General features: G+C 36.0%; 1 protein-coding gene across 2 annotated transcripts in view; it reads left to right on the top strand.

The window, feature by feature from the left end:
* The window catches only part of LOC142322812 (serine proteinase stubble), a 75,151-nt gene that overhangs the window by 7,621 nt on the left and 42,954 nt on the right, over positions 1–24,576 (top strand). The window contains exon 3 of one of the 2 annotated variants that reach the window (XM_075361881.1): positions 21,763–21,861. The exons of the other annotated variant lie outside the window; for it this stretch is intronic. Coding sequence (XP_075217996.1) covers positions 21,763–21,861 — 99 coding nt within the window. The remainder of the gene's footprint in view (positions 1–21,762; positions 21,862–24,576) is intronic. 2 annotated transcript variants of the gene reach the window in all.

The following is a 24,576-nucleotide window of genomic DNA, read 5'->3' as shown; positions in this document are numbered from 1 at the left end:
CAGGATTTTAGATCCACTTGGATTAATTGGCCTTGTAGTATTAACTGCAAAAATGCTCTTACAGGATCTATGGCAGCTCAAGTTAAACTGGGATGAAAGTGTACCACTTCATATACAAAACAGGTGGCTTACTATAAGAAACTCATTTACGACACTGAACAATTTAACAATACTTAGATATATTCATGCCAGAGCAGATAACAATTTACAATTACATACATTCTCAGGTGCATCAGAAAAGGGTTGCGGTGCATGTGTATATCTCATATACAGGAGGGAAGTTAGTCAAGGTAATGTCAAAACAATGTTGGTATGTTCAAAGTCTAGAGTCGTTCCTTTAAAAAGGTTAACCTTACCACGGTTAGAATTGTGTGGAGCCACTTTGGCTGCTGAATTATCATACAAAATAACTGCATCTTAACTAAAAATAACTGTATACGAATAGAATCGATACTTGTTTAAGTTTATTTATAAAACTAAACTTAAACAATCGATACTATTCGTATCGATTTTTACGTTCTTTGGGAAAGACGTATTTAAAAAGAATTTCTATCTGATCTCGAAGAAATCATAAGAATGGCGGGACAACCGATAATATTGGCGGGCGATTTTAATGCCGAATCCCTTGAGCTTGGAGGAACAAGATCGACCCGCCGAGGGTACGAATTAGCGGTGCTGCTTGGTTCCCTTGATATGGAAGTACTTAATCTACCGATGGTCTGGACATTCGTTGGCAGAGCATCCGAGTCAACAATCGATATAATTGCGGTTTGAGAGTATAAGAGGAAACGTTTTGTCAAGGAATATGCTACATCTTACTAGTAACCATCTAGGAATTTTATTCGAGATCAGCCTGGGAAATCCGATGATACAAGCGACCCGCTTGGAGACCAACGACGAACCAGACTATTTCTTTTGTTAGATCGGTTGCGTAAAGAATGACTGCAAGAAGAGACCATAACCTGGACGGATTCCTGCAAGTTATGAAGAAGGAGTATGATAGACTTAGACACCGATCAGAGCTAAGTAAAAAAAACATTTATCGGTGGTCTCAAGAAATAGCAAATCTTAGAGCGTCAACACTTGCAGCCCGTAGACAACTACAAAGAACAAGAGGAACCACCCCGAAGAGATTGAACAGGCGGAAACTCGTTACAAGAATACACGTAAGAAATTCTGCTTTGCAGTAAAAACCTCCAAACGTGAGGCTTGGAAGAGATTGGTACTTGAGCTAGATGACGACCCATGGGGGAGGACGTACCGGATCTTAATGAAGAGATTCGGTGCCCCCTCCCGCTGTTTTTAAGCAGACAATTTAAGAGAATAATAATCAACCTCTTTATAATGGAAGAAGCAAATAGGGTGGTTGTACCGTGCTTCGAGATGTGACGCTTTTCCGTGGATGTGCTTCGTTGGGCGGCCTCTCAGATCAGCCCCAATAAAAATCCGGGGCCAGATCGTGTCCCAGGAATACTGCTTAAGAAGTTAACAAGAATGCATCCGTGGATCGTACTAGAGGTCTTAAATGAGGCGCTGATGACGGGAAGTTTTCCTTTGGAATGGAAACTGGGAAGATTACTACTCATCCCTAAACCGAAGACGAATGATCCATTCCGGCCTATCAATCGATATGTCTTCTGCCCACTGTGGGGAGACTTTACGAAAGACTCATTGCGGACAAAATCTGGTGCGAAGTTAATGCTACGGGAGGATTGTTGCCGGCCCAGTACTGTTTCATAAAGGGAAAATCGACGGTTGACGCTTTGAGAAGAGTGGTGACAGACGAACACATGCAGGGCGGGCACCTGGAGGACCCAAAAAAAATGTCAAAAAAAGATAAACGAAATGGAGGTGGACATTAGTGCTGCGGTTAAGGAGCTGCAAAGAGTGGTTAACAGCGCTCCTGACCTTACGTTCAAGAGACAGACTGCGGAGGCAACCACTCAGACGTGGGTCACTACCGGCTGCCCAATCATGGATGCTGTGAATAACGGGATACCTACGGCGCAAATGACCGATTTTATTAAGAAAGATTGGCCTCGGAGTGCATTTCGTAACATTAAAATTGGTGCTCCGGATAGAAGAATGGGCACACTGGGCACTGTTGCCATATTGGATATGCACGCTGTGAAGGAAGGCAGGGCCTTGGACACATTTGCAGCCAGGCACCCGCAGGTGGCCTGGCTTCTGGGAAAATGAGATATTAGAACTGGAAGTGTTGTTTCGGCTGCGTTGGAGGCACGACTTAATGGACAAACTGAAGGAGATGTGACGCCAGTCTCAAATACGTTTCATGTTGCCTGCGTTGATTCTGATGATGGAGGGGTTCTTGCTGGGGTTCTTGTGGACGTATTTAACAGAGTCAGGATAAATAGTGGCGGATGCCTGGGGCAAATACAAACGGAGATCTACGGACGAAATACTGCGACCTACGTACGAAAGATACTAAAATGTGAGGGAAGAGCGTCTGGGCGCTGTCTACACATAATCGCGCCGGATTCCAGATTTCCACCTGCTTGGAGTATCGATTCCCCTCCTGATGCCTCCTACAAGTCGGAAACTATGATGATTAAAACTACGGGGACTTATGCCGATTTACTCAAATCCCTTTAGACACAGGTTGTAGTACCGCCGACGTCGGAGATTCTCTCAATACGTAAGACTGGAGAGAACATGGAAATAACAGTGAAGGAGAAAAAGGAAAACTCGGGCGAATTAAAGCAGTTATTAACAAATACTATTAAGGAGGGAAAGGTACACACTAAGACCAGGATGGCCGTTCTCCGAGTGCGAGACATGGAGAGTGGCATATAGCCGGCTGAAGTCCAACAAGGACTGTCTGACCTGCGGTCAGGAAATGCCGGAAGATCTCAAAGTGACCGTCAGACCTGGATACGGAGAAACTACAGTGGCGATGTGTCGACTTCATGCGCCGATCGTCTCATCACTGGTCCAGAGAAGGGTCAAGATAGGCCTCGTGTCATGCAGAGTAGATGTTTTAGACCTACCTATGAAGTGTTATCGATGCTTGGAGTTTGGCCATACAGCCAGAAACTGCAAAGGTGCTTATAGGTCGGTTGCGTGCTTCAACTGTGGTGGTGAAGGGCGCTGCGGAATGCAGGAATACTTCAAAATGCGTTGGATGTAGCTTAGAGGGACATCTTATCGGAGCGGCAGCATGCCATGGAGAGGCTAATACGGAGAGACGTAGTAGAAGCTAGAGGAGGACTGGACACGCTCCAACCCGTCGATGAGGATACTGCAGGTGAACCTGACACATGCAGTCCTGGCACAGAACCTTCTGGTCAGTTATGCGGCGGAGGTTGGCGCGCTTATCTCCGAACCGTGCACTTCTCGACCGCGTCCTGGTTGGCTGATGTCTGAGGACGGGACTGCGGCGATCTGGTGCTGTACAGGACTCCCTGCCTGTGATGTGTGGCTGGGACGGGGCTTTGTAAGGGCGAGGGTGAGAGGAGTGACCTACTACTCCGCCTACCTTTCGCCCAACATCAGCATGGAGTGTTATAAAGAGATTTTAACTACTATGGTGAGCGATATGTCTACACGTCGACCAGTGCTGGCGGCAGGCGATTTTAATGCCTGGTGGACCGAGTGGGGATCTGCCAGGACAAACGCAAGAGGTTCGGTGCTCATGGAGATGACTGCGGCACTGGATTTAGTAGTGCTAAATGTTGGCGATGCATATACATTTCGGAGTGGGCCCTTGGGCTCTGTAATCGACGTGACGTTTGCCTCCCCTGAGCTTGATGCCCGCATTGCAGACTGGGAGTGGGAAGGCTACACGGCCAGCGATCATCAAGCGATCTTGATTACGATCCCTGGCACCGGAGCTGGTAGTGATGGACCACCAATATTCACGGGTTGGAGCACCAGGGACTTCGACCCTGGTGTTTTTACCGAACGGCTTGACCTACGTGCAGTACGTCGGTTCTCCACGGCGGAGGGGAAGGGCACATGTCTTGCCGATTGTCTTGAAGAAGCCTGCGAAGTTCTCCCACGTAAGTACGTCTGCAGGGGTTGTCCGCCAGCATATTGGTGGACTGCCGATATAGCAAGGAAGCGAGAAGAATGACACCGCGCTAGAAGACGTATGACAAGGGCGTACTTCCATTCGGTGAAAGTTGTATACACTAAGCTGTATAAGAAAAAGAGGAGAGAGCTTGCTAAGCTCATCGTACAGTCAAAGAGAAAATGTTGGGCTCAATTAATTGAGGAGGTGGAGACGGACCCGTGGGGGAAGCCCTATGCGGTTCTAGTAAAGAATGCAGTAAGACCTAGAGCTACAGTTATGAGATGTCCGCAAGAAGTGCTGAACATAGTTGATGAGCTCTTCCTCTCGGGGGACGAATTACTCCCAGAGGTAAGAGGCGTGGCTGGGACTGCACCGCTGTTTACCGATGCAGAACTGGAGGCAGCGATCACACGAATATCGTCGGTCAAGGCGCCTGGCCCGGATCTCCTGCCTTATATGGTTATCAAGGTGGCGGCACGGGCTGAGCCAGAGGCGTTTTTAGAGACATACAACGCCTGTCTTAACGAGACAATTTTTCCTGGCAGATGGAAGCGTCAGTAGCTGGCGCTAGTTCTTAAACCGGGGAGGGATTTGGCACTTCCCTCCTTTTACCGGCCGCTGGCAATGATTGATGCGCTAGCGAAGGTACTGGAACGTATGCTTCAACAAAGGATAGTTGGTGTACTGGAAGAGCAGGGCGGGATCTCCGCGAATCAGTATGGATTTCGCAGGGGGTAAGTCCGCCGTCGATGCTGTGGCTGCTGTCTGCGACTTGGTGGGAAGAGCCATGAGGAGAGGTGATGGTAGGATCTGTGTTTTAGTTACACTGGACGTACGAAACGCGTTTAATTGCATTCGTCACTCAGCAATAATGGGAGCTATGGAGGACCTTTGTGTCCCTTCTTACCTGCGACGGATGGTGATAAATTACCTCATTGGACGTCAGATGTTATTTGGACTTCATTGGACGAACAATATAAAGACAATGTAAGATATTTAGTACTAGTATTGGATAAATCCCTTACATGGGGATTACATATACAGGACTTGAGTGATAGATGCAAAAGAGCCCTAAACATTATAAATGCGCGCTTTCTAAAAGCCTGAAAAAGCGTGTAGGCTAGCGTTCACGCTTTTTCAGGCTTTTTCACGCGTTTTTCAGGCTTTCCAATGAAGGTGTCAAAATTAAATCTATACCGTCCTTTATCGATATCTCTTTCTTTATCAATTACTAAAAACCCATTTTTTGACCGGTTCCAAGCCTCGTTACATATTTCTTTATACTTTTCAAATGACATCAGGTGTCACATGATCGTGATATATATGTCTTAGGTTTCTGAATCCTGTCGAAAAACCATAAGAAAATTTGCGTTGTCGCGAACAAGTTGTTTAGGGATTTTACTATACGTCTGGCTCATATAAGACACATCGATGTTATTGTGCCGACCCGTAGTAATGTATTTTGTTATGTTATTTTGTTTTTCGCATGTTACATCGTCAAATATAATTATCGAATTAGACTCTGTTTCTTCAGGCGCTACAATAACATCATTATCGCTGTAAGGATGGTAACCTATTCCTTCGACATCGGCTAGTAAACTATTTAAAAATAAATATTTAGGCTGGTACAAGGATTTTGAAAACACATATATATTACTAAACCTCAATCCGCTAGGGTCAAAGAAAAGGTTAAAAACTGCATTGGTCTTACCGGAATTTGAGGGACCTACAACCAAACATCTAATATTGTTTGGGAGAAGAGGACTATGTCTCCTTTTTGAATTGAAATCTACTACATCATCAATTAAACGGTCGAAATTAATTACCGTCAACTTCCGATCTTGTTCTTCAGCATTCATCTCCGCTACTGAATGTCATTTAACATCGAAATTTATTTTATAAGATCTTGCTTTTTTATCCGCGAATCCTCTTTCTTGTTCTTCGGCATTCATCTCTGCTACTGAATGTAATTTAACAGCGAAATTTATTTTATAAGATCTTGCTTTTTTATCCACGAATCCTCTTTCTTACCGAAACCCAGCCAACTAACTAACAGTTTATTACCCCTTTTCTTTAACACTTTTTCTAGCAGGTACACATTACCGTACTTGGTTTTACTAAGTTCTTCCCTATAAAAACTTCCCTTTACTATTTCCCCCTTCCCGTCTTTAACAACGTACGTTATAGGCTGTGTCATTTTTACCTTACAGATTGTAAACACTTCATTCGTCCAATTCGGAAGATATCCTTTCGCAAATGTCTTTTTATACTTACTTATCCTTACCTGATCACCTACATTAAATTTACTTGCAACCGTACATCGACGACGCTTTTTTGCAGTTTTTGATAAATTTATCAACACTTCGCGTTCGTTTTTATAAGAAACATCTTGAGGTTTAAAACCTGTAAATCTGTGCACCCTATTATTATAATTATTAACCAATTCATCTAATATTCGCGTCCAACGGTAATTTCCCTGCTCGGTAAATTTACGCCACATGTTAGATTTGAGGCTTCTATTGAACCGCTCAACTATTGACGCCTTTTTATCCGAATATGTCGAATAATGATTAATATTTAATTTTTGTAGTAATGATTTTAATTTAGAATTAAACCATTCCCTACCGTCATCGGTTTGAAAATGTTTCAGTTTAAATTTTTGAAATATCGGCTCAAGCGCCTTTACAACATCGTCAGCTTTTTACTCTTCAAAGGAAAAGCAAAAGCATATTTCGAAAAACAATTTATAAGTGTAAAAATATATTTATATCCGCTGTTAACTTTAGAATATTCAATCATTTCAACTTAATCAGCTTGGTACAAATCGTCTATACTTAAGTTCGAGAAGCCTTGTCAAAAAATTTCTTGCTCGTGAAGCTCTTTCATTGCGAAAGAATGAACATGAAAGCAGGTATTGCACCTGCTTTCATGCTCATGGTTCGGCGTCAAATTATTTTTTAGAATGCCGATCATCGTTTATATATGCTAAATGAAATAAATAAGGATAAATAAAACAAACAATTATATCATAGTTATTTATTTATTTATTTACATTTTTTATGTTCGGACAAAAAATATGAAGTTACAAGTAATATACAAGATAAAAATTCTATTCTGACAATCTGTTACGTAAATCTTCATATTCGATAACAACTGGTAGATTCAGTTTTAGAACTTCTGTTTTATTACCAAAGTAATTTTCCTTTTTTATAATCTCAATTATCGATAACGGAATTTTTTTTAAAATAGATAACAAATGTTGCATTGATTTTCTCTGGCCTGCAGGAACAAAACCAATAATCCACGAATCGCTAGTGATATCGGACTCGGATTCAAGAGCAATTTCTTCGTCGGTAGACTCAACTGCTTTCGCTGCGTCTTGATACTCTGAATCAGAATCAGACGAAAATGAAGATGAAGCCGTGAAGCTCATTGTTTCTTTATGCGACTGCGATCAGTAACTCTTTCCTAGAAGAAATAACGTAAAACATTAGAGAACCGCTTATATACTATGACTACAACTATGCGCGCGCTTGAATATGGTGAAAAACTACTCACCTTATACTTGACGTTGGTCAACACGCAGTTCGGTGACGCTTTTTTATGCTCCTCAAACGGCGCATCTTTATCTATCCACTCGAATATTTCAACTCCGCACTCTGCGCATGCTACAGCATCTAACACGCAGGTAAAATAAAATCCCGTTTCTAACATATCATCAAACTAGGACATTTTCTCGTCCATTCCTCGAATGTATTACGTAATAATATATCAAATACATCACTATTTTTAAAAAAAACTATAACAGTCATAAATCTCTTTGGCTGTTTCGCATTCAGGTCTACATTCGTAATGAATTAAACAGCCGTAAAGAAAAATTAATTTTTAATCGAGAACAAACCCACATTCGACACTTAAACATTTTTCTTCGAATTGACGAATATGTAATTTCTTCAAATCAGATTTCGAAAGAAGACGGAATCTGCGACTTAGTACCGCAAACGGGACAAACATTTTCCAATTCCATTCTCTTGATACGATTATTAATTGTATAGATTTCCAATTCGAATTCCAGCTCCTTTAATTTATTTTTAAATGCTGACAATCTCACATCATATTCCGCGAGTATATCCTTCTTGGTTTGCGGCATCGATTATAACTAAAAAATAAAAATCGCATTAAAAAATGTTCAAAATGAGTTTCAAAAATTACCGTACTAAAATAAATATATACCGTACTTATTCTTTCAATATCGTATTAGTATATGAATAAAATTTGTGTACATCATCAGAGAAACCATCAGTTAACTGAAACGGAAAATGAAATAAAACTATAATTTATCCGTTTTAAAACAAATAACATTTATTAAACAAAAAAATTAACTTTTTACAAACTTTATCCGCGTATTTTTAGTGTAAACAAACAATTTATTTTAAATACGTGAACTAGAACAGAATTATTTTTAAGTGAATGATTTTATATTTAAATATTGGCTGGAAAAATAATTTAATTGAATCTACAAAGAAAACAATTTCATTACTATTTATTTTAATTTTATGAACTAGAATATAAAATAACAATTTATTTTAAATACGCGAACTAAAACAGAATTATTTTAAGTGAATAATTTTACATTTAAATTAACTTTTTCTGCAGCGAATTGTTAAATAAAATTTTAATTTATTCCTAGAAAAGAAAAAATAATTATGTTTCTATTACTTAATAATTATTAAAATAGATTTTTATGTCGGAATAAATAAACAAATAAAACTAAAAAATAACATGTTAATAGTTTTCAAACAAATACTCACTATTATCAGTTCCAACTGAACTTTTTCTGCAGCGAATAATTAAATAAAATTTTAATTTATATCCTGGAAAAAGAAAAAAATTATTTTTCTAATACTAATTAATTTTTGAAATAAAATTATATATTTAAATCTAAAAAATAGTTTTATTAAATTATTAAAACAGATTTTTATGCTGGAATAAATAATCCCTGGAAAAAGAAAAAAAAATTATCTTTCTAATACTAATTAATTTTTAAATAAACGAACAAATAAAATTATATATTTAAATCTAATAAAATAGTGTTATTATTTAAAATAGTCAATTAACTGAAAATAATCAGTTTCATTTAACATTACTGTACAATTCATTGGTGTATAAATATCACGGTTATGATATATATTTAAACGAAATCGTTTTCTACTCTATCAATATTAATTTTGTTCGCTAATAAATTAAACCAGACTTAAACAATATTTTTTTTCCTGAATTTTTACGGGCATTGACTGCTAAGGTCATTAGCCCTCGTCACATTCTTTAAAAGAAATTATTATCTCCATCAGGATCGTCATATGTAAGGGTGTAAAGGGCCCTTACATTTTATTTAAAAACACAAACTTCACAATAAACATTAAGACATAAAAGACAAGGACAATCACAAACACTTACAGGGTGTGAAGGGCCCCAATATTAAAATTTGAGATAAGGTTCTCAAAAGACCATGAAATTAAAATTTCAACTTATCAATACCATTTCTTTCTTTATATATATATATATAAAAATACCGCTTAGAGATTCTTTTATCACAGCTTTAAACTTTCATTTTATAGACTTTTAAGAAGTCCACTGGCGTGTAAAAATGCAACTATATTTTCTTCATTTCCATTATCCAAATCAGCAGTAATATTATTTCTAAGACGAAACCTTTTTCTGAGGTCCTCATATATGGTACACTCTTCTATTAGATGCTTGATTGTCAGTGTTTTATTACAAACACCGCACATTGGTCTCACTTCACCGGTTAACAAATATGAATTTTTTAATCGCGTGTGATCGATTCTAAGTCTGGTCACCGCTACTTGTTCACGGCGAGTCAACTTAAAGTCGCTTTTCCATTTATAAGGAGAAGTTTTTACTGAGTTTAGTTTTGTATTTAAACTCCTCCATTCAGCATTCCACTTGTTTTTTACTATGTTTGTTAGACGGTTTTTAATATCTGCCACTCTTACAGGAAATGCATCCAAATCATCGTCGCAGACTGTTGCCTTTCTGGCAGCTTCGTCTGCGATTTCATTACCTGTAATACCAGCATGCCCCGGAGTCCATACAAATACGCATCGCTGTCCTCGTTGTTTTAGAACGTATAAAATGGACAGGATGTTTGCAATTAGAACATCCTTAATGTTCTTGTTCCGAATTGCGACAAGTGCACTTAAAGAATCGGAACATATTAGCACTCTCTCTTCGCAATAGTGTTCAGTGTAGCGAAGAGCTTGCTGAAATGCAGTGAGTTCTGCCGTGTAGACACTGGCCACATCTGGCAGTTTCCAAAAGTGGGCTTCTCCATTTACATATATTGAGCATCCAACACCATGTTCGGTTTTAGAACCGTCAGTATAAATTCTAATATGTTCTTCGTAACTACTGACGGTTGCCAAAAATTCCTGTTAGATGATCACTGCTGGTTTCTTTTTTATTTCTCCTTGAGAGAGATCCAAACTTGTATTTACCGCTGGCAAGAGCCATGGCGGTATTTCTCTAGTAGAAATTGCCAATGTATCTGGAATGGCAATTTCGTATTTACTTCTTAATTCGTGGTACCTAATTCCGGCTGGTCTGGAATAGGTAGCACGACGTTGGTATAATGCAGGCATAGGATGGTTGTTGAAACCCATCGGGTTGGTCTAGTGGTTAACGCGTCTTCCCAACTCAGCTGATTTGGAACGTCGAGAGTTACAGCGTTCAAGTCCTAGTAAAGCCAGTTATTTTTACACGGATTTGAATACTAGATCGTGGATACCGGTGTTCTTTGGTGGTTGGGTTTCAATTAACCACACATCTCAGGAATGGTCGAACTGAGAATGTACAAGACTACACTTCATTTACACTCATACATATCATCCTCATTCATCCTCTGAAGAATTATCTAAACGGTAGTTACCGGAGGCTAAACAGGAATAAAAAAGAAAGGATGGTTGTTGAAAAGTTTATTATTTATATGGGCAGGATAAGCCCATATATTTGCTGCGTATCTTAGTAAAAGGATCTTTCTTCTATAATGTAGTGGCATTATTCCGGCTTCAGACATCAGACTAGCCGCCGGACTTGTGCGGAAAGCGCCTGTTGCTTATCTTATTCCGCTATTATGAACTACGTCTAACTTTTTTAAATGCGACTTTCTAGCGGATGAATATACGATACATCCGTAGTCTAGTTTAGATTGAACCAATGCTTTATACAATCTCAATAATGTCTCTTTGTCTGAGCCCCAATTTAAGTTCGATAAACGTTTTATAATGTTTAGGGCTCTTTTGCATCTATCACTCAAGTCCTGTATATGTAATCCCCATGTAAGGGATTTATCCAATACTAGTCCTAAATATCTTACATTGTCTTTATATTGAATTGTATTATCATCAATTGTCAACGCAGGACTTTGATGAGGAATTCTCTTCCTACAAAAGTGTACACAGCACGTTTTTTCTGGTGAGAACTGGAATCCGTTATTCCTTGCAACTTCATTTAGAGCATTGATCGCTTGTTGCAATTTGTACTACACCATAGCAGTCTTGTTGCTGGCATACACAATTGCCAGATCATCAACATAGACGCTTTTGCTGATTTCTACTGGAATGGCTAATATCAATTTATTAATGGCAATGGTAAACAAGGTACCGCTCAACGGCGAACCCTGCGGTATGCCACTTTCCAAGATTCTTTCACATGAATATTCATTGTTGACGCGTACTTGGAAGGTACGGTCATTCATATAGTTGCTGAGCAGTACAGGCAGATTGCCACGAATGCCCCAGTCATATATCTGGAGCATTACTCCATAACGCCAGGTCATATCGAAAGCCTTCTGAAGATCGAAGAAGACTCCAACACAATGTTTCCTTGTAATAAAGCTGTTGTATATAATATTCTCTAAGTTGATCATTTGATCGGTGGTGGAATATCAGGTATGGTGATACGGTGATATCAGGTTTTCTTTTTTTAAACCCAGACGAGTCGATTATTAATCATTTTTTCCAGTATTTTTCCCATAGCACACGTCAAAGAAATAGGACGGTAGCTATTGGGATCTGTTAAATTTTTATTTTTCTTTGGTACTGGAACAACATGAGCTTTTTTCCACTGCTGCGGGTACGTTCCATCCCGCCATATTTGATTATAAAGTTCTAATAATCTGCGTTTTGCAGTGGTATTGAGCTGCCTGATCATATTATAATGGATTTCATCCGGACCAGCAGCTGTGTTACCTGCTTTTTCCAACGCTTTCACGAATTCTTCCATTTTAAATGGTACATTATATGAGTAATTATACTCAATTCTAAAATGTAGTAAACCTTCGAGTTCTTCTTTTTTGGTTCGAAAACCTTCCTCGTAGTTGGCCGTTTTTCTGGCCTTCTCGAAGTGATTGGACAATAGTTCTGCTATTTCGTTTGGAGTATCCTTAATTCCATCTTCATCTTGAAGGCTAGTTATGGGAGCAAACTTTTTACGCCCACAAATCGCCCTCACTTTCCTCCAAACATCTGATGCAGTAGTGGTTCTGTCGATGAATGACACGTATTGCTGCCAGGATCGTTTTTTCGAGTCAATCATAAGACGTTTTGCATACGCCCTGTATTTTTTAAAGGCAACAAGATTTTCTATGCTAGGACGCTTCTTGAAGGCGTTATACGCTCTTTTCTTTCTTTTAATAGCTTCACTTATTTCATCGTTCCACCATGGAACGGATTTCATTATTATTATTTAAGATAAGTGAATCGAAATTTAAATAACTTAATATAAAATAATATTTTTGTCTTTGTGTTATTATTATTATTATTTATAAATAATGTACTTATACATTTTAAAATAATATCGGCGTTTGATTAATTCCAGCATAAAGTAATAACTGCATATGTAATTGCAAAATTACCAAAAATATATTAAATGTTAATAAATATGTTTAATTCCAGTAATAAATAACTGACCCGCCGGGTTGTTCTAGTGGTGAACGCGTCTTCGTAAATTATCTGATTTAGAAGTCGAGAGTTCCAGCGTTCAAGTCCTGGTAAAGTCGGTTATTTTTACACGGATTTGAACACTAGAACGTGGATACCGGTGTTCTTTGGTGGTTGGGTTTCACATCTCAGGAATGGTCGAATTGAGACTGTACAAGACTACATTTCATTTACTCATACATATCATCCTCTGAAGTAATACCTGAACGGTAATTCCCAGAGACTAAACAGGAAAAAGAAAGAGGATTCAAAACGTTTAGTGACTGAAGTATGCGGGTCGCAGAATGGTCGGTCCCATCTTAAAAATAGTACTTATAGCCGGTAAAACAGTATTTTGAATGCGAAAAAACCACGTGGAGGTGACTTCGTTTCTCATTTTTAATTTTTTTTATTATTTTTTTTGTTTCATATTTTTTGGTCAAGTGACCGGCTTTGAAGTCAAGTTGCACGCACAATAAAAGTGGCAGTAACTGTATCAGTTGATCCGCTGCGCCGTACACCGTCGCACCTTTAAAGCTACCTTTATCGATAACGAAAAAATATATATATAAAAAAAAAAAAAAACAGACAACGTTTGTAGAAAATTTAATTTAAAATACTGCAAGTGATTTCCGAATTCGATTTGATCAATGGTTTGGCCATAGTAAATAGTTGAATATCGGCAAGGAAGATAATCCGGTTGCGCAATGTATTAAAACGGCCACCATCTTAAAAAGGTGAAACGTTCCGTAACGGCAACAGTCCTATGTTCTTTCCAGGTAAAAACTATTTCATACAAAATTTCAACTTAATCGGTCAAGTGGTTTGTGGGTGAAAGAATAATAGCTAGACTCCACTATATATATTTATATTCCACTCGGTTTTTTCCTTGCAAGTTTGTCATATTATAACTGCAATTTTCGTTATCTCATTTTCAAAAATTAAACAGAACATAAAAAATTAGCAATTAGAAACATGAACTTTATTTTATTAAGCCGGCAATCGTCATAATTAAGAATATGTAATTCGATGATGATGATTTATAATCAATTTTTTTTTTAAGTCTTATGCAATATGTTACGATGAAGCGCGGAAGAATATAATTAATTGGAATATACAAAGGAGCTAAACAACATAATCTGTTGAATTTGTTTTAGCTATATATATATATATATATATAAATATAGCTAAATTACTATATTATTAATATATATATATATATATATAGCATAGTACGGCATATGGCCGTTACTATATATATGTATATATATAGTAATAACACCATAATTCACAACTAATTACACAAGAAAAGTAATACAGAACGTAATATTCGTATATTAAAAATATCGTTTTAAATAATTTTTTTTATATAAAAAAATATTAATGATTCGCTACTCAAAATTTTCAACTTTGTCTGTCGCTTAAAAAAGAATATTTTTTTATAAAACTTGGCGCTTTTTATTGTTTCTTCAAGTAATACTTTTCAAAAGAGTCAACCATTTCGAAATGTTTCTGATTTTACAAACATTTATTTGTAGGTTGCGGTTTTTTTTCTTTTAAAGTAAAGAATGTAAACTAAATATTGTACATTCATTATTTTTACTTATTGAACATAAAATACTGCGAGGTCTTTTTCTTTTAATTCTTCATTTCAGCTGAGTCGTGTTACACTACAGCATTGTATTTACAGTATATAATAATATTTACAATACTCTACTGCTTTACGTGAAGTCAGATTGAAACGTATTTCGGATGAATAATATTACGAAATTATTTACCGATTAGAAGCCCAATTTAGATTGGCCAGAGATTCTAATCCCACCGTTACTCTCAAGGTCATCAAACTCATTTGACCTTCAGTAGTTCTAATAACCGTTCGCTTGATAGTCACCCATCTTCAATCGTACCTCATGAATAGATAGACAGGGAGAAATTACTAATTAATGCAGCAAATTATAGAGCGCTAAAAATTCACTTGAGTAGCGTGTATGCAATATTGTGCTGTGCTCACATTTTTGTATCGGTGTATCTATATGAAAAACATGTGGTTTTGGAATAAAATTCAGTCCGATAAATTCTGGGCTGAAGGGGTTCGGGATCCTTCGTTAGAATATAACTTTTATCGATAACTTATTTTAATATTTTCACGATTATCGTCGTACCGAATTGCTTCCTCATTCGTTGGGTATTTTAATGGAAAGATTCGGTTCAAAGCTTGTATTTGCTTTAATACTAGAAAAATGATTCTACTTCGAAGTAACCTCACATCGGTTATCATAGCAGGATTTGAACCGGCCTACTGGAAATATTACTAAATTCAAAGTTAGCCGGTCCACTATTTCTAACGAATTGGTTAATAGTTTCTTCATTATTTTAGACCGATATTTCAAAATTTGTTATATTGAAATTAACTGTGAAGTTACCAAATTTTATTTACTTCGTTCAGATCAAACAAATAAAGTCGCTAAAACGAAGGAAAATCTTCATAAACTTAATGAAAAATATTATTTACATATATCTGTAATCGATCAGCAAATGTAATTACGAGTTGTCACTGCCGATTTATTGTATTACTTTTGCGTGAACTAGTGAACATTCTGTTATTTTAAAAAAGAAGAGCGAGCACTTCGTCAATCACGTGTTTTGTGAAAACTTGAGTATTTTCGATGAACTGTGCTTGTGGAGCCGATTTGCTCAACTCGGTAACATTCAGCTTTTTTTTTTTTTTGCTTTTTCCTGTTTAGCCTCCGATAACTACCGTTCAGATAATACTTCAGAGGATGATATATATGAGTGTAGTCTTGTACGTTCTCAGTTCGACCACTCCTGAGATGTGTGGTTAATTGGAACCCAATCACCAAAGAACACCGGTATCCACAATCTAGTATTCAAATCCGTGTAAAAATAACTGGTTTTACTAGGACTTGAAGGCTGGAACTCTCGACTTCAAAATCAGCTGATTTGGGAAGACGCGTTCACCACTGGACCAACCCGGTGGGTTCGGTAACATTCAGCTGCTTTTAAAATTCTTAACACCAATTCAAACTGCATTTCTTGGTTCTCTGTTAGTAAAACCAAAACTTTCGGTAAAGAGATTTTTAAATTTTGTTATGGCTGATGTATAAACAAAGTTTTGTTTGAATATCTTTTTAAAAAAACGGGAAATAAGTAAACGGGCTTATAATCGTAGGTTTGTTTTTTGCATCCGATAAATCTGATTCTTTTCTTTAAATGTGTTTTTATTTCTTTTCTTTTTTTATTCATAAAATCCCGGCAAATTTCCTATGGGTGAACCTTTATTGGTCAGCCTTTACTATAGGATAACGGCGTTCTAAATGAATACAAATATCTCTTATATAAATTCCAAAACAGTTATGTTTGAGATTTTGAATTTAAAGAATAGATCCAGCCCAATGTACCTCAGTCTAATAGGTTTTTGTACGCATCTAACCTCCTCAATTTTCTATTTTCGTTTTATGTATTTAGTAAGACGGCCTGACCTATCGAACCAAAATTTTTATTTGGGAGAGAGGACTCCAAAACCGTTCCTTCGACTTTGAAACATCTCTTATTCCATAAGTAAATACTTCCCAGTCTCATAAGATTTTAGGTAAATGTTGGGTCTTCTCAAAGAATATTCATAGATATCAAATTATTCCTGAACATACAGGAAGGAGGAGGGAGATCTATGCGGTCTAAGAAGATTATTATTATTCTCGTTTGAATATCCGGAAATCTTCCAATATCCTATGCAGCTTTCTGGATTCGAGGCCCGTAGGCAGCCGTGTCCCCTGTTCGTGACGTGTGAGAGAGGTGTAGTCTTGTACACACTCAGGCCGACCATACCTGAGACGTTTGGTTAATTGAAGCCCAACCACCACCGGTTTCCACGATCTAGTATTAAATCCGAATAAAGGCAACTGACTACCTTTATTAGGATTCAAACCCGAGAACTCTCGACTTGGAAATCAGCTGATTTACGACCACGAGTTTTATCCCTAGACAGTTTTTCTATGAAGAAATTTAGCAAGATCGCCTCTGAATTCTTTAATGCACTTTTTTAGCGTATGTTTTATGTGAAAAAACTAATGTTAAGATGTTAGACACGGTTAAGACGTGTGGCATCCTAACTGTTGTTTCATGTGTTTGATTAATTAATGTCGTTAATTGTGTAGCAATTTATTTGAATGGAGCTGTAATCTATCTATAATAAAGGAAGATTGCGACCTGGATGAATCCTAAGTCGCTACGCCCCCTTACTGTCAAAAGTTAAGAACACTTGAAGAGGAAACTGTAATCGGTAGAAATATGAAATAGGCACGAGCTTAGTGAATATTTATTTTTTTTTAATTTTAAAACTGCTTTCAAATTTTTTGGACGCGTTGAATTTCAATCGCCGCTCGGCCTTTTGATGACTATTACATTATAAAGATCTCTTCAGATCGGTCAAACATAAATCGGGCCAATCGATGAGGTAAATCGTCCCAAGGTTTTGGTTAACCTCGGTTAATGTATCACGGGTCATTCGTGGCGCTATATGACTGTGCAAGGAGAAATTCGATTGTATTAATTCACTAGAAATATAATTTAAACTGGTGTTTTGATGCGGGTTCGGTGTCCCCCGTTTGTAATACTTTAGAAAACAACCGTGAGGATCTACCTACCGGTCATGGACAGGTTACGTTCAGTTACACGTATTGACATTTTACGAAGAATTCTGTAAAAATTATTTTCCAAATAGAATAAAACATGAAGCAGGAACATAGGATTGTCGTGTACCGATTTTTGAAAAAAATTGTGACTGATACTGAAAGGATCCATAAAATACTGTCGGAGCGAACTTGGATTTTACGATCAAAAAGCTTTGAATAGGCTGAAACTATGTCAGGATCTGCAAGGACATCTGTAAAACTATATCTATGAAGTGTCAATATACTTCGCACGGTTAACAACTTTGATCTCAGTAGGTTAGCCTAAACAATTGATTTTATTAATTTATACCTCGGATTCTCACGAAGCGTTTATTTTTTCCACGTGAAATTAAAATTTAGTTTAAGCCCAAATAATTTATAGAAAATTGTTTGAGTTTAAAAGCATGTAGAAAGTGGCGTTAATTCAAATTATGCTTTTAAATATCAACTTTTTCTAGCGAAGCTGTTCAAATATGCGAGCAACTTCATTTACTTATTTTGTTTATAACTTGGTTTCTCTCAGTCTAGATGATACTAACGGTTTATAATTGCCGATCAAAGTAATTTTGAGCGAATAAAAAAATCTAATCGTCGTTTTTGTGTATGTGTTTTTTTATTTTGTCACTCAAACGTTCTTCAGTAAATTTTATAATTCCTTCAAAAGATTTTCAAAATATCTACAAGATTCGACTTCTGGTTTGACACCTTTCACCCAGTATCGGTTATATTTCATCTCGCGGCGTAGGTGCGATGAACTAGAACCCGTACGACCACCTTTAACAAGAACAAGTAGCGACTGACTGCACCGGTTCATACTAAACTTCTCATCATAATTAACTAGCGAGGTTGACTGGAGTTGAGACTACCTTCACGTAAAACTTATAGCGGAATATTCAATTTCTACAAGATGTACAATATCTTATTCGAATACAGCTTTCAAGAATTAATTATTAAAAGGATTCTTAAAATCTTGTTTTTTCTTTAAAATTTGTTTTCTTGCAGCATTGTCGTTAACGATTATGAATTGTCCTGGATTCATAAAAGGAAATTTTACCGGTAATTTTTACTTAATTAACCTTTCCTTTAAAAAAATCTAGTTTTATTAAAAATCGAATAAATTATAAACATAACTTACATATTACTCAAACGTATTTTATTTTTATATATTTTGTTACACATATTTTGTGCACCAAATGCGATGCAATATTTTTCTTATACAATATTTATCGCCATTACAAATTTTTGTTATCATATTTTTCATTGTCAGTACACTGGATATTATTATTAGTTTAACTTATATGGTTTTTGTAATTTTTTAAAGTTAGTATTAGAAGTAAATTTCTGACGCATCTATTTATCAACTTATTGAATAAAAGACTAAAATTTGTGTATGTTTATTTCTTTAAAATGCTTATTTCTAGAGTTCTGCAGGGCGATTTTAACGACTATTGTGTACTTCGAAACGTTTAATTTTTTACGTTAATCTTTCAGAAACTCCTAAAGTGCTTTTTCATAAAAAACCCATCGGAAAAACATACCAAATTCTTCAATTTAAAACAGTTTAAGATATTTAATCGGGATCTTTTTTAATTAATCGATCCCGACTCAGAAAGCATAGGTGTAAAAAATCTAAAATCCGTAGTTTATCTCAGAATTTATTAAAAAGTTTCTTAAATTTGTAATGATCGAGCTTTTCTACTTCTACTTATAATAATAAATGTCCTTCATAAATTGATGCATCTATTCTTTCCGACATCAATTAATCCCAACCGCTTCATCCGAGTTTACATACCAGCCAAGCCACTGCTAACTCAGAAGCCAAGATGTACAGTCGGTTTTTCATTTACTTCATTCATTTAGAAATATATTTTTACTACAAAACATTTAAATATTTTATATATATAAAACGATAACAATAATTTTATTTTTCGTTATATTCCGAAATATATTTTTTGTTTTAGAAAATAAAATATAAAAAAATTTTCGATGTTTTTTATTTATAAATAATAGTTTGATATAAATGATCCATCCTAAGAAACAATAAAAATTAAAAAATACTTTACTCTCATTAAAACAAACCTTGAAAAGCCGAAAATGAAGCTGTAAAATAAAAAAATGTATATAAACCTGTGAAAGGTCCCTTATTTCAGAGAGTTATAACGCCATAACTGTTTTCTAGAGCCGGTTTTTTTTCGCGCAATCGCTTTAATACTGTTTTTTTTTTTTTTTTAATATAAAAATAAGTTACGGAATCGAACGTTTTTTATTAATCCCAACAAAGTTTGCTTTATTTGTGGAGCCAGTTAAAGTTACACGTACGTTTATTTACTCCGATTTTCTGTATGTTTTACTTTTGAATTATTTATATACCCTTAATGTTCTTACTGCGTGTTGGTTGCTGCAGTAGAATTAGATGTAAATTACAAACGAACTTCTATTCTATAGATATTCTTCACATTTCTAAACAAATTCGAAGAATAAGTTAAATAGTTGTTGAAACAAAATAACAAACAAATGATGTGTTTAATGTTTCAAACTTTTTTTTCTTTTCCATGGTTCAAACATATTTAATTTAATGCCAATAAATATTAAGAAAATTGGACTTGTTATTAACTTGAAGTAAAAATAAAGCCTCTTTGCTCGTTTCACGGATGAAAAGTTAGAAGGTACAACAAGGTATTTTCATTCTTGTCACTACCTCATTCTCAATTTTGATTGTCAACTTAATTTTCATTAGTCAGGATGCTGCATGCACATTTTCAAATACAACCAGCCTTTTTTTTATTCTTTTTCTTTAGTGTTCTTAAATTAATCCATACAGAAATACAGTAAAAATATAACACTTCATGAAAAACTTTGTCAATTCTTACCCACCTTAGCACGTAATTGTTTCTTTTTTCATTTAAATTCTTCCTTTAACAGTTTTTTAAGAATTTTTTTCGTAAATATTACGAATTTATTTATTTTATCTTATGATTTTGTAATATGTTTTATTGAAATACGAAGATTATGAAGAGGATGAATCTGACGAAAAAATAATAGTAAACTTTCGCCGGGTTCATAACGAAAATCGCTCGTTCGTATGAGCGATTCTTTTGTTTTGTTAAAAGTAATTAGTAATTAATTTAAGTATCTTTTAAATTGCTTTCAGGCAGTTTAAATTGTTTCAAATAATTTATATTTTAATTCGACAGTAACAAGAAATAAATCCATACATAATGTTAAATTTTAAACGTGAAATCGGTTAATTTGACAAATTGTTATCTTCTCTTCGATCGGATTCGTTTTTAATGCTTTTTTTTTCAGGAGGATTCTTAAAACGTTTTTTGCACATAGAAGTATTTGAATAGACGTTCTTACTCGATTAGTACTCTGGTACTTAGAATTTTCTTAACCAGGTTTCTGTATACGAGCGACCGCGATCGGTCGATTTAGTTTTTGTAAGTAATTTTTCTCTAATGTTTAGTCGCTAATAAAACGACTTGATAACGATTATTTCTTGAATATACTATTATTGATGTCGGTTTTCCAGAACGGGAAGACTAGCGCTGATCACCTTAATTATATAGGGGTAATTTGCCGCAGAGGTAATGAAAATGCGATCAGGGTAAATTGTGTGAGGATAGGATAGGGAACTGCTGTACTTAAAGTAGCCTAGATACTCTTTTTCCTACTACAGCCCTTATGGACTGTAGCGTAAAGAAGCGCATACTATGTCATTTGTAATCAATTTTTCGGACTAAATATTCTATGCGGGGGATCGATCAGTGGATTGAACCCGTCGTAATCGACCGGTTACCATCCTCTGTCGAAGGAAACGATCGGCGTAGAACCATTCTCGAATATTTCCATTCATGGAAACATTAACAAGACGAATACGCGAATACGAGACTCACCGTCGGCTGACACCGTGGACCATTTTTACGGCCGACTGTTTGCAGACTCGTACTGGCGAATTCTCGTTGTGATGTCCAGGACCGGAATTTTTAAGTAAAATTCTTGCTCAAACAAATCATTATTTACTTTGTCATCTTTTCAGGCGGGCGACTGCTGACATCTTTCTTCGGTTACCCAGACAAGTGTGTTTTTCGTGGAACTGTTCATTCATGTACATTCAGTCTTGCGTGTTGGTTAGTAGGTAAGTTACTTTTACATAGCGATAAGGTATATTTCAAAGTAAATACGACGCAGGTGAACAAAGCATTACCATGATTTTATTCAGATTATAGTTCTAAAAATTTAAATCTTTCAATGTCGATATAACTTGGCGACACAAAACAGTATTATCAGTATTAACTGTAATGTCTTTTGCTATTAATTATACTAATTGTGTCTCAACCTCGCATCGGTACGTATTATATAATTGCTTAAATTTAAAAACAAAATATGGAAATCAACTTAAGATAAACGCAAACTTAAAAAAAAGCTATAAACAAAAATTCTAGGTATGAAGAGAATATGCTGATTTCTTTTCTACAGAAGAATAAAGCTTTGTGGTTGTGCTTAAAACTTGTAAGAATACAACAAAGATTTTGTTATTAATGAAAAAGCTTGTGTGTGATTTTGTGAGAGGATTGTTTTCTTAAGGTGCTACTGTAACAGATATGTTAGAGAAGGCAGACAAACGGGTGATTCTTCAAAGGGGGCAACAACCCTTTCACTTGTTAAGGGTATCAGCTGATCGATTAGTGATATAACAGAACTACAAGGTGTCCCATATAAAACGCAACCCAACCTTATATTGGTAGGTATTGAAATAATAAAAAGGCATGTGTAAATGTAAATTTAATTTTTATTATTACCATCCATTACCTTACATTTAGAGTAAATGTTGGAAGTGGTTGCCATCTTCTTGAATACAAGCTTCAGTTCTTTTTACAGCGTTTCTTGCAATTTTTTTCAAAGTTTGTGGCTGGATATTTAATACAGCTTGTTCAATTATTGACTTTCAATTGTTCAAGTGCTCGTGGTTTGTTGCTGTAGGCTTTTTCTTTGAGGTAACTCCGTAGAAAAAAATCCGCCGCAGTTAAATCTGGAGATCTTGGTGGCCACAAGCATCGACCGATAACACGATTACCAAAGAATTCCTCGACGAAATCAGAAGTTGAACCCGCGTAGTGCGATGTCGCACCGTCATGTTGTAGCCGGCAGTGTCTGTCTTCCTCTTCCAAGAGTGCGATGAACTGAAATAAAATATCCTGATATCGTTCTGCATTAATGGTGTACTCGAAAAAAATAGGACCGATTATTTTCTTCCGCGATATCACGCACCATTCGCCCAACCTCTGCGGGTGTAATTGTTTTTCGTGATAAACGTGGGGATTTTCAGCACTCCAAATTCTACTGTTTTGGCTGTTTACGTAGCCATCCAAATGAAACCGTGCTTCATCTGTGAAAAATAACGAATCCATAACATTAATTCCTTCACGCAGAAATCGACGGAACCGTTGACAATATTGTAGCCGTTTTTCTTTGTCGGGCTCAAGAAGTTGATGAACCGTTTGAATGCGATAAGGTCGTAATTGTAATTGTTTGGTCGCCCGATGAGCAGTTGATTTAGACAAATTAATTTCAGCAGACAAACGTCTGATCGATTTATTTGGCGAGGCGAGTAATCGGTCTTTGATTTCAGTGACTGTATCTGTATTCAACACTGACGCAGATCTTTTGTGTTCCTTGTTATTAACAGAACCGGTCTCTCTAAATTTTGCGACTAACCTTAATACTGATGTTTTGTTAGGAGCCGGTTTATCTGGGTACTTATGGCGAAACAAATCTTGTACTGCAACCACTGATTTCGTACTGAAGTACGACTCAACAATGAAAACACGTTCATCTAGCGAAAACACCATCTTGTCTCTAGCGATACACTGAACGTTATGATTGCATTGTTGTTACTATCGGTAGTGTTCTACTGCGTCGCCGCGATGTTCAGATGTTGGACGAGTCTATTTCAGTAACAAGTAGGGGAGTAAGCTTGACTTTTGAAATTTCATGGATGAGTGATTAATGATGGGTTGCGTTTTATATCGGACACCCGGTATAAAGATGTAAAGTAACTTAGTTTTAGGCTTTGATTACTCTACTGTTGAAAATAGTGGAAAACTACAGCTGTTTCTTTTCCAAGGAAATGATTTCCTTCATTTCTTTTATTTTATTATTTGGTTTGTTTTACTAGTCGAAAATAATCTGGAAGTAAAACAGTTCCTCGATTAATACTAGTAATTAATTAATAAAAACCTGCATTTAACAAATTTGGTTTGGTTTGTCTCTTAAAAAAGCTGACGGTTTTAAATTGATTTAAAATATTATGATACAGTTGGGATAAATGATTATAGTTAAGTACGAAATTAAATCCTTCAGGAGTATAAATACATTAGCGTGTAGAGTTTATGACACTGGAAAACAACTGATAGATTTTTTTTTAAACTTGGAATTTTTACCTTTCCAAATAAGATTGAAGCAGATTAAGTAGGATCTACTAGACTGTTAATATTAGGTTTAAATACACTGAAGATAGTCAATGGTTACTCTTAGAAGCACATGTACGTAGACCCTTTGTATTCGTGATGCTGCATACTTTGACCCCGCTAAGGCCAAGTGAATATTCTGACCCTCAGATTAGTATTGGAAGACAGACTTAAGAATAATAATGCAACTACACGGGGTCTGTAATTATGAAAAGGCATTATGTGATAATGTATAATGAAATGAAATTAATAAAATTACAGAGAAAATCAGGTTGAAATAAAAAAGAAAATTTCTTACGGTTTAAAAAAATGAAGTATGTAAGTTTATGTGCTTAGAAAATAAAAAGGTAATATAATAGCTGAATTTTGACTTCTTGAATAAT

This window comes from Lycorma delicatula, chromosome 4 (genome assembly GCF_047948215.1).
Source record: "Lycorma delicatula isolate Av1 chromosome 4, ASM4794821v1, whole genome shotgun sequence".
NCBI classification, from domain to species: Eukaryota; Metazoa; Arthropoda; class Insecta; order Hemiptera; family Fulgoridae; genus Lycorma; species Lycorma delicatula.
This window is presented reverse-complemented; position numbering and strand designations above follow the sequence as displayed.